At 38.5% G+C, this 10,515-nt stretch overlaps 1 protein-coding gene across 3 annotated transcripts in view; it reads left to right on the top strand.

Annotated features, from left to right (window-relative positions):
• LOC107660065 (protein TANC1-like) overlaps positions 1 to 10,515 on the top strand; it is an 89,324-nt gene that overhangs the window by 61,078 nt on the left and 17,731 nt on the right. For all 3 annotated transcript variants that reach the window (XM_016449266.1, XM_016449267.1, XM_016449268.1), the window contains 6 exons: positions 550 to 760; positions 2,949 to 3,221; positions 5,683 to 5,808; positions 6,557 to 6,841; positions 7,108 to 7,241; positions 9,423 to 9,654. In XM_016449266.1, the coding sequence (XP_016304752.1) occupies positions 550 to 760; positions 2,949 to 3,221; positions 5,683 to 5,808; positions 6,557 to 6,841; positions 7,108 to 7,241; positions 9,423 to 9,654 (1,261 nt within the window). The remainder of the gene's footprint in view (positions 1 to 549; positions 761 to 2,948; positions 3,222 to 5,682; positions 5,809 to 6,556; positions 6,842 to 7,107; positions 7,242 to 9,422; positions 9,655 to 10,515) is intronic.

The raw sequence follows: 10,515 nt of genomic DNA, 5'->3' as shown, positions 1-10,515 counted from the left end.
ACTGAAATAAATGAACTTTTCCATGACATTCTAATTTATTGAGATGCACCTGTATATATATTGGCTTATATTGGCTCTAAAAGGAATGGGGCCTTTGAGTCAAAGAAGGTTGAGAACCACTGAACCAACAAGTCAACCTGAAACTCTTCACAACCAATATTTATTTCCGTAATTATGTATTTGTGTGAAATGGGAAGAACATGTGGAAATGGATTTCATTTTTTCCATCTTGACTTGATTCGACTGTGGAACGTTGTCATCACAGATTTTTTTTTTTACAATAAGACCAGGATTAAGAAACATTTAGGTCTCAAAACCTTAAACCTTTAATTCAACAATTTTTCTTTCTTTTTTCTCTTTATCTTTACTTGTTGGCTTATTTGACCAGATTTGCCGATTTACTCTTTATCCCTAACTAAAGTATTGCCAGTATAAACACTGGTAAAATGCGGATGTACGTTTGTCTGTGTGTTGGTTACTGTCGCCGTTACAGGGCTGAATCTCTCTGTCTCACTCACTCACTCACTCACTCACTCACTCACTCTGTAGTGTATAGTGTCCAGTCAAGGCGTTAGTCCTTGCTCCACATTGACTAGCAGTACGGCGTCTCCCAGCGCAGAGAGCCCCAGTTCCACCTTACCTGAGACCTCCTCCAACAGCAGGGCTCCTGTCATCTGCTCCAGCACCTGCTCCACTGCCACTTCCACCATCATCACCACACCCAGCTCCACCCTGGAGAGCAAGGACAGCGGGATCATAGGTAACATCTACCACCCTACTTATCAAAGTCCAACATTGTTTGCTACCATTTTTCCAACGACTGCTTACAGCATATAGGCTCCGTACAAACTTTGTTTTGTCGATAATTTTTAAAAAGAGTTAAGTCTCTTTCACAAGCCAAGCGTGAAAGCATATCTGTCGGGCTGAATTAAAAGCTGGTCTGCCATCCAGCTGTCAGAAGCACAAGAGAAAATGTTCAATACTTTGTTTCATTTTTAATTTTTGGTTCTGAAATTACAGAAATGACATTTAACTAAATTCAAGTCATTTGTATTTTTTGTTTGGTAGAATTTAATCATCGAAGTTCAGCAGATAACGTCCATAAAGTGTTTTATTTTATACAAAAAGGTATTTGATGCAAAAGTGTGCTTGTTTGTGGAATATTTTTTGCAAACAGCTCGTTAATCATGCCTTATGATTTATTCAAAAGGTTTATGACCTACAAACATTTTTTTTTAGAGTATTTTCACTTTTTGAGTGCAAAGACAGCAGTAGCTCCTCTTCAATCTTCAATGCCTGCTCTGAACCTGGCGATTAAAGAGATATTTCACCCAAAAATGAAAATTCTTCCATCGTTTGCTCACCCTCATGCCTTCCCAGATATATATGGCTTTCTTCATAAACAACACTAAGATTACAAAAAAAAATTATAAATTTCTCTGAGTGCTTATAATGAAAGCTGCTAAATTGTGATTGGTCTATATTCAGATTTCGTAGTTTAGTGCATAGAGTACTTGAGGAGCTGCTTACAGCATATAGGCTCCGTACAAACTTTGTTTTGTCGATAATTTTTAAAAAGAGTTAAGTCTCTTTCACAAGCCAAGCGTGAAAGCATATCTGTCGGGCTGAATTAAAAGCTGGTCTGCCATCCAGCTGTCAGAAGCACAAGAGAAAATGTTCAATACTTTGTTTCATTTTTCATTTTTGGTTCTGAAATTACAGAAATGACATTTAACTAAATTCAAGTCATTTGTATTTTTTGTTTGGTAGAATTTAATCATCGAAGTTCAGCAGATAACGTCCATAAAGTGTTTTATTTTATACAAAAAGGTATTTGATGCAAAAGTGTGCTTGTTTGTGGAATATTTTTTGCAAACAGCTCGTTAATCATGCCTTATGATTTATTCAAAAGGTTTATGACCTACAAACATTTTTTTTTAGAGTATTTTCACTTTTTGAGTGCAAAGACAGCAGTAGCTCCTCTTCAATCTTCAATGCCTGCTCTGAACCTGGCGATTAAAGAGATATTTCACCCAAAAATGAAAATTCTTCCATCGTTTGCTCACCCTCATGCCTTCCCAGATATATATGGCTTTCTTCATAAACAACACTAAGATTACAAAAAAAAATTATCAATTTCTCTGAGTGCTTATAATGAAAGCTGCTAAATTGTGATTGGTCTATATTCAGATTTCGTAGTTTAGTGCGTAGAGTACTTGAGGAGTTCATTCTATTTATTGTAAATGTCAGTTCTTTACTTCTTTTATAAGGGGTCAGTTTCACTCCCCCATTCTCCTTCTGCTCTTCTTCTATGTCTCCCAGAGCTGTTTATGAGTTTTCAACATCTCTAACATGTTACAGCACATTTGGAGATGCTGACAGAGGTGTGTATGTTTATGCACGACTGACTTTTCCGCACCACCAAAAAACAGCACCAGGACTGTGAGGAAGAGAGGAAGTGAGCGCTAGACCGACTTATCAAAGCTGTTTACTGTTTGTTAACTTTCTTGAGGTGTTTTTGTTGGTCTGTGCTGTTAATGCTCATGAGTCTGAGATACGCTCTATCAAAACTGGGACAGTGTTGTGTCTTTATTTCAGGTTGGCGGTTTCTTGAAGTAGGACATCAATAGGGTGTTTTAAAGCCCAAAATAGTGTTTTTCAATTTGGTTGCGGCAAAGAAAGGTCAAAGACAGCTGCATTAAAGCAAAACGTCTGACAGCAATTACCTGAACGAGTCCTGTCTGATGTCCTTACACTCCAAGATCATTGTTTGTTGACCATCTCTCCAAAACTGCCTTTGATGGCTAATTCCTGTTTTCTTTTCCGTGATGTTCTGGTTTTGACCTTCTGTGTCATTCTCTCCTCTTGTGTCCTTCCCATTAATATCTGGTCCCTCCCCCATACCTCATTCACCTTCATCTGTCTCTCTCTTTCTCTTCATCCTGCAGCAACAGTCACCAGTTCCAGCGAGAATGAAGAGCGCTGTGGCTCTAGTCTGGAGTGGGCGAAAGATGGCGGTGCGGGTGTAAGGGGCGAGAGCGGGCGTAGCACTCATCCGCCCTGCACTCCCATCACCCCAGAGGAGTCGGCGGTGTCTGGTGAAGCCCAGCTGAGGACAGGCACCACAGGAGGGGCAACACCCGTCGTGACATCACCTGTGGATGGACCAATCACGTACCACAGCACTTCTTTGGTTATGCCACGTCCAAATTCTGTGGCAGGTGAGTAATGAATCATCACATGCTGTATCATTTATCTTTATATTATAAAATTTGGATGAGGGGTTTGGTACCTTAGTGTTTTCTGCACATTATTCATCAGTCCACCCCTGCTGAATCTATAGCACAATGCTAAAAGAAGTTGTATTTTACCCAAGATGTGAGCTTGTGGTCTGAATTGAATGTGATTAGATAAAAATGCTGTGTACTGCAAAATAATGTGTAGACAGTATGTTTTCTGTTGCTTTGTCTTTGCTGGCTAGCTACTAATTTAGTCTGATTCACAAATGAAAGACTCTTAGTAGTCTTTTTGTAATTAATTACTCGGAAACACTTAAACTCAAAAATGTATGTTTGAATAAACTCACTGAATCAGTCACTTACTGAACCGCTAAAATGTTACCACATTAAACTATAAAAACATTCTTTAAAATAATAAAAGTATGTTAGCAAAATACTGTTATTTTGTATATGTACTTTGGACCAGAAACTGTTTTAAAGTTTTAAAGTCTCTTATGATCACCAAGGCTGCCTTCATTTGATCAAATCAGTGAAAACAGAAATACTGTGAAAATTACAAATTAAAATAACTATTTTTCTATTTTAATATATTTTTAAATGTAATATATTAATTCACAAATCTGAATGTTTAGTCTTCAGTGTCACTTGATCCTTCAGAAATCATTCTAATATGCTGATTAAGTGCTCAAGAAATATTTCTTATTATCAATGTTGAAAACGGTTGTGCTGCTTAATATTTTTCAGGTTTCTTTGATGAATACAAAGATGAACAGCATTTATTGGAAATAGTTTTTTTTTTGTAACAGTGTAAATGTCTTTACTGTCACTTTTGATCAGTTTAATGCATTCTTGCTGAATAAAAGTGTTAAATGCTTAAAAAAAACCTTACTGGCCTCAAATTCTTGAAGGGTGTTTTTTTTTGTCTTTAAGCTGGCTAGTATAAAGGTTTGCAGCTGGTTGTCTGTTTCTCTCTCTCTCTCTGTGTGTGTGTGTGTGTGTGTGTGTGTGTGTGTGTGTTGGTGGGTGTGTGTGTGTGTGTTTGTTTCTTGTTTCCTAAACATGGTAGCATGTCCTGGAAGGGAAAAGTTCAGTGCACTATATCGCCTGGCTGCCTCTCCTCCTGCGGCTTGTGGAAAGCTCTGCAAGCGGGTGGCTTTGATTTCCTCTTGCTGTAAAGCTAAATAGAGAAATTGCTGTCAGATATACAGAATGACTCCAACAAAGCAAAATGTCTCGCCAAGTGCCTGTCTGTGGTGATCTTTGTCCTACAGAGCGTTGAAAAAGGAAGCTAATGTATTTATATGTGTGCAGCTTCAAAGGGCTGGATCATGATTTTGCATTTGAGTCCCTCCACAAACAAATGCAACGTGACAAATGACAATCATCATCCCTGTGTTTATGCCCGTCTGGGTTTCAAGTAGATTAGATTATGGGACAGGATGGGGGATTGTACAGGGATGAGTGAAATGGGTGGGGTGTAGTGTGGTGGGCAATGAAAAGGATAAATTAAATGAGCCATTGATGGATTGAATGATGATTGATAGATGAATTATGATTGAGTAATACACTCTCAGAAAAAAATTACGCCATGTCGTAATTACCGTAATTCTGAGATGACAACACGTGACAACACTCTAAAGCAAGGGTCTCCAAACTCAGTCCTGAAGGGCCGGTGTCCTGAAGTGTTTAGCTCCAACTTGCCTCAACACACCTGCCTGGAAGTTTCTAGTATACCTAGTAATGCTGCCTTCACGCCATGTCGTAATTACCGTAATTCTGAGATGACAACACGTGACATTCTACTCTGAGCTGAATTATGTGTTTCTATGGCAACACTATCAACGCCAAAGCCTTCACATGCTCCAGAACTCGTAATTACAATTTGTAAGCTCGGAATGTTCTGAGAACTACGACTTGGACCATGTAACAGCTGTACCACCTGACCACCACCAGGTTCATTTAGGTTCACTCAGTCCATGGACAGCTCAGAGTAGAATGTCACATGTTGTCATCTTGGAATTTTGGTAATTAAGACATGGCGGGAGGGCAGCTTAAGACCTTACTTAATTAGCTGGTTCAGGTGTGTTTAATTAGAATTGGAGCTAAACTCCGAGTTTGGAGACCCCTGCCCTAAAGGGTGTATATTGGTACTTTAGAGGTACATGTTAGTACTCAAAGTCGACATATTCATACCTATTGAAAGGGTACCGCCCCAGTGACAGCTTTGTACCTTTTTTTTCTGAGAGTGTACAAGTCAAAAATGTTTCTCCAAAAATTGTAGAAGTGTGTATATATGAATTGGGGTGGGTGGGGGTGTTGGGTATACGTGTTCCTCCACGCACAGCGGCAGATTGTATAGGTGGCATGTAATCTCTCTGCTGTCTGTGAGCCAAACACAACCCTAAATGAATCTCCTTCTCTCATTCTGTCTTTCTCCCTGCAGCCACTAGCAGTACTAAACTGGAGGAGTTGCGGTATCTGGATGAACAGAGGAACGCTCCCCAGCGCTCCTCCATGCGTTTACAGTGGCATGGAGCTCATACAGGGGGCCGCAATCAAGAAACTAAAGGTGCTGACTAACCGCTACAAATTGCCAAATTAAATGTAAACAATATAAGTAACTTTTATTAGTACATTTACCCTGCGAAGACTGCATGAAGCAGCCATGCATTTAACCTCCAGAATGTGGCATACATCTGACAAGCATTTATAAAGAAAATAAATTGGGTGTTTGGGCTCCATTTTATGTTTTCATTTCAAGCAATTCAAGGCCTTATGATTCATTCTTATGATTCATTTCATTTGAAATATGTTCTACATTGATTTGCCTGTGTGAGTTGTGTGTGTGTCTGTCTGTGTGTGGTTTATTTTAAAGGGATAGTTCACCCAAAAATTTAAATTACCCCATGATTTACTCACCCTCATCCTAGGTGTATATGGCTTTCTTCTTTCAGACAAATACAATCAGAGTTATATAAAAAAAATTATTTGGGGGTTAAAGGGCAGAATTAATGCATTTTTGTAATAACAATTTTATCCATATTTATTTAAACCGTAATTTCTAGCTTCCGCTAACTGTAGTACGCTCGTTCATGAGAGAGTGGCATTCCAGCGGATGACGTAGGCATAGTGTAAGCTCTGGTGAGAAGTGACGAACGTGGAAGCGTAGAGGAGAGAGCAACAAATAATATAACTCCGATTGTATTTGTCTGAAAGAAGAAAGTCATATACACATAGGATGGCTTGAGGGTGAGTAAATCATGGGGTAATTTTCATCAACTATCCCTTTAAACACCTGTGTTGTTTGAATCCTGCAGCTCGTCTCACGCCCTACAAACCAGTGGACATCATGCTCAAACCCCTGCTGTTTGAGGTGCCCAGCGTCTCTATGGATGCAGTGTTTGTGGGTCGTGATTGGCTGTTTCAGCGGCTGGAGGAGGTGCTTACGGGGGGAGGAAAGGCCGGTGAGGGTAAAGGGGCTGTCATCATAGGTAACGTCGGTTTCGGAAAGACAGCAGTGATATCACGGCTGGTGGCTCTCAGCTGTCATGGTGGACGAATGAGACAGATTGCTTCCAACAGCCCTGAAGCTACACCCCAGAGTAAGATGTCCCTTTAGGAATAGTTTAACTTTTTGTGTTTACTCATCATATTGCAAAACATTGTAACTCAAAAGTAGAAATTTGAAGACGTGCTGGTTTTTGATCTCCGTATTTTTCAACTTCTGGATCACATGGACTCGAGGCTTTCGATTAATATGTAAACTTCAACTGAGATGTGTTAGTATCTCAGATTTTCAGACCTGCAATACCCATATGCATTGAATTAATGTAAAATAATAGGGGAATTGTGTGTGTTTGTGTTGTAGATCGAGGAGCTGATGCTCATCAAACCAATCAGCTGAACCCCCCCTCACAGAGTCCCCTCCACAGCAACAGCTGCCCCCCAACCCCAGACACACACCGGCACAGAGAGGGGGCAGTCAAACGCCTGGCTAGCAAGGTAAACACTTTAGCCCTATTTGGACAAGACTAGTTTTCCCTAAGAAGGTCAGGTAAATCTGACAAAACATACTTGTCCGTATCGACTTTGAAATAAGGAATAAATTACATTAATACATAATATATTAAAAAAGGAAAACATTTATTTTAAATTGCAATAATATTTTATAATATTACGGTTTTACTGCATTTAAAAAAATAATAAAAATGCAAATTTTTAAACTTTTTTGAGTGTACTATTTATTATTTATTTGTTTCATTCCAACTTTCTGGGTAAAATAACAGTTGATATTCAAGTAATACTAACTGGCATTTCATTCAGTGGAAAAATTATATTAAATCAATAAAGAGATTCCTATCTCTGAAACAGCTTGGAATGGCAACTGTAGTCGCTGGTTAGATTTAATCTGCACTTTAATTAATTGCTTTCCTTAATTATGTGAATAATGTTCTATATACTTAATAATGTTCTTATATTACATATATAATTATTGTTTTTTTTAATGGGCTTCGTGACACGCATCCAAAAATGCCCACTTCCAGACAATAGACCCTTCTTTTTAATGAATTTTTTTTTTGATTGGGCGATTTTTAAAAATGGAAGCTCTTCAAAAAAATTTTACAGCAAAATAAAGAGATTCCACCGAGCAGCTCTCATGTTTATTTATAAATACACATGATGTTTTGTGCGACGTTTTAGATGTGTCATTCCGTGACAGAGGCAAACTGCATGACACATGCATATTCAACACTTTGCTCTGTGTGCCAGTATGTGCGCATGTTTTTCCATTTACATCTGGACCTGAACCTTCTCTGTTGAGTCTTCTAGTCACGTCTTTTTAATCAGCCATCTGTCAGTGGAAAGTCGTTTCAGGCCACAATTTCATTCTCACTTCTGTTCAGAAGCTTGGATTCGCCAGTATTTCAGAACGATTTGGGACTTATGATATTCAAACAAACCTTAAAGGGGTTATATCATGAGGAATTAGATTTTCCTTGATCTTTGAGATAAAAGAGCTCCATGTGCTTTGAAAACCTACAGTACTGTTACTTTCAAAACCTAAAACTTCCTCCCCAGTGGAAGAGCATTTAAATTAAGCTCCAAAATAGACTCATGCTGTAATCCTGTACCTTCTGCAAAGATAACCATTTCAACACATGACTGCCCACATTGATGCATTAATGACGTTTATTTGGTGATCAGAATCTTGGTGTGGAAATAATGAGAGAGCAGGTTTGATCCTGTAACAGTGTAATGCATGATTTACAAAGAGCAAAGAATAAAAGGCAGAAAGAAACAAAAATGCATTGCCCTTTAAAGGAATTGTTCACCCAAAGTTGAAAATTATCACCATTTACTCACGTATGACATTGTTCTGTGGAACAAAAGAGGGATAGGTTTTGAATCTGAGATTAATATAAAAGTAGTCCATATGACTTTCCATACTCCAAGTCTTCTGAGGTCATATTAGCATTGAAAACAGACATTTTTTAAAATTGAATTCATTATTCACTTATAATCTTCCCCTCTGCTGCAACTGGATCATTGAGTCATTGAGTGAACTGACCTGAACCGGATCATTTAGAATGATTAAGAAATCATTCAGACTATTGTTGCTAACTGGATCAACCAATTCATTTTAAAATATTTGAGTCAAAGGAGTGGTCCATTCATGAAACAGCCATTTCTACTTCCCTCATGAATGCACTGTGGAATCAAGATATGTAGATTTTCAGTGAAAATCTATTTCGGTCTGTTCTTCATCAAAGCCATCATATGACTTAATAATATAGCACACAAGTCACATGGACCATTTTTATGGTACTTTTATGGTGCTTTTTTGTCACCTTGGAGCCTTGACCAATCCAGGGCTGTGATTCCCAAAGCATTGTAAGCAAAAGTAGATCATAAAGACCATTGTTGCTAATTGTGTCTATCTACTTAGGTTTGCAAAGCTTTTTGGAGACTGAGCCCAGAGCTGTCAGGATATTCTTTCTCTGTTTAATTCGCCCTTTTGGGTTCCATAGAAAGAAAGAAAATATGAGTAGAAATTTTTAGACATTTTTGGGTGAACAATCCCTCTTTCCTTTTTGTTTTCAACCTGTCCAAAACTCCCATTTTCAATGTTTTCCCATCTGTTTTCTGTTTTTACCTCCTTCACCCCTGTTTCTTCTGTTGTAGGTGGTGGCCTATCACTATTGTCAGGCTGATAACACATACACATGCTTGGTCCCAGAGTTAGTGCACAGTGTGTCCGCTTTACTGTGCAGAGCTCCTCGCCTCAATGCTTATCGAGAGCTCTTGCTCAGAGAGACACACCTGCAGAGCCTGCTCAGCTTGCGCTCCTGCGTCCAGGACCCTGCCGCTGCCTTCCGTAAGGGAGTCCTGGAGCCCCTCACACTTCTACGCAAAGGTGAGATGCATCACATGCTACTGTCATTAATCACACCATCACATAAAAACTAAATATGTTTGCTCAGGGGTAATGGGGGGAGAAGAGCGCTCTTGCCTCATTTAATTTGGCCCAGTATGGATGTGAACAGATGGTCTTCAGAAACGGCTTGGATCACAAGGAACGACAGATGAAGGACTTAACAGGAATTTTAGAGAATGAGGCTAGAGCAAATTTCGAGCATGGAAATGAAGACATGGAACTGTCACTCTGAACTCTTGACTGAAAATCAGTGTTCCTGGTTTGTAACATCAGATTAGAGAGAGAATCGAGAAAAGTAAAACAGCCTTTATATTAATAATGTTGGGTAAAAGTTATTACATTTTATGACAGTTTATGACAATGGGTTTATTTAGCTGTTTTTTTTTTTTCTTATATAGTGCAGATCATATACAAGATGAGCCAGTCTTAGTGTCTCGTGAAACTGCACCTTTCACATGTGCTTATTTTTTGTCATGTTTTTGATTTGGTAGCTTATTGTGGTGAATATTCCATGTGTGAAAATTAGAGAAAAACTTTAGACATACAAGATAAGCAGGTAAATTTTTCACAGAGATAGTCAATGTTACTTGTCGGGTGTTTTCTTCCAAAAAGGAAAAGAAAAAAAATTAATGTAATCGTTTGTCAAAATGTGGCTTTGTGCTGCCTATTAGTTGGTTTTAATATTAATTTATAGCCCAACAGCTAATTAGGCATTGTTTTAAGATACTCTTGTAGCAAATGCAGCATAACTGTAATTATACCAGTAGTTAATGTAGTAATTTAATTCTGATTAATAACCTCAGTGTAATAGATTTTTTATGGTGGCAATATTAACAAATA

The sequence above is a fragment of the Sinocyclocheilus anshuiensis genome, unplaced genomic scaffold, assembly GCF_001515605.1.
Source record: "Sinocyclocheilus anshuiensis isolate Anshui unplaced genomic scaffold, SAMN03320099.WGS_v1.1 scaffold55, whole genome shotgun sequence".
Taxonomy (NCBI): Eukaryota; Metazoa; Chordata; class Actinopteri; order Cypriniformes; family Cyprinidae; genus Sinocyclocheilus; species Sinocyclocheilus anshuiensis.
This window is presented reverse-complemented; position numbering and strand designations above follow the sequence as displayed.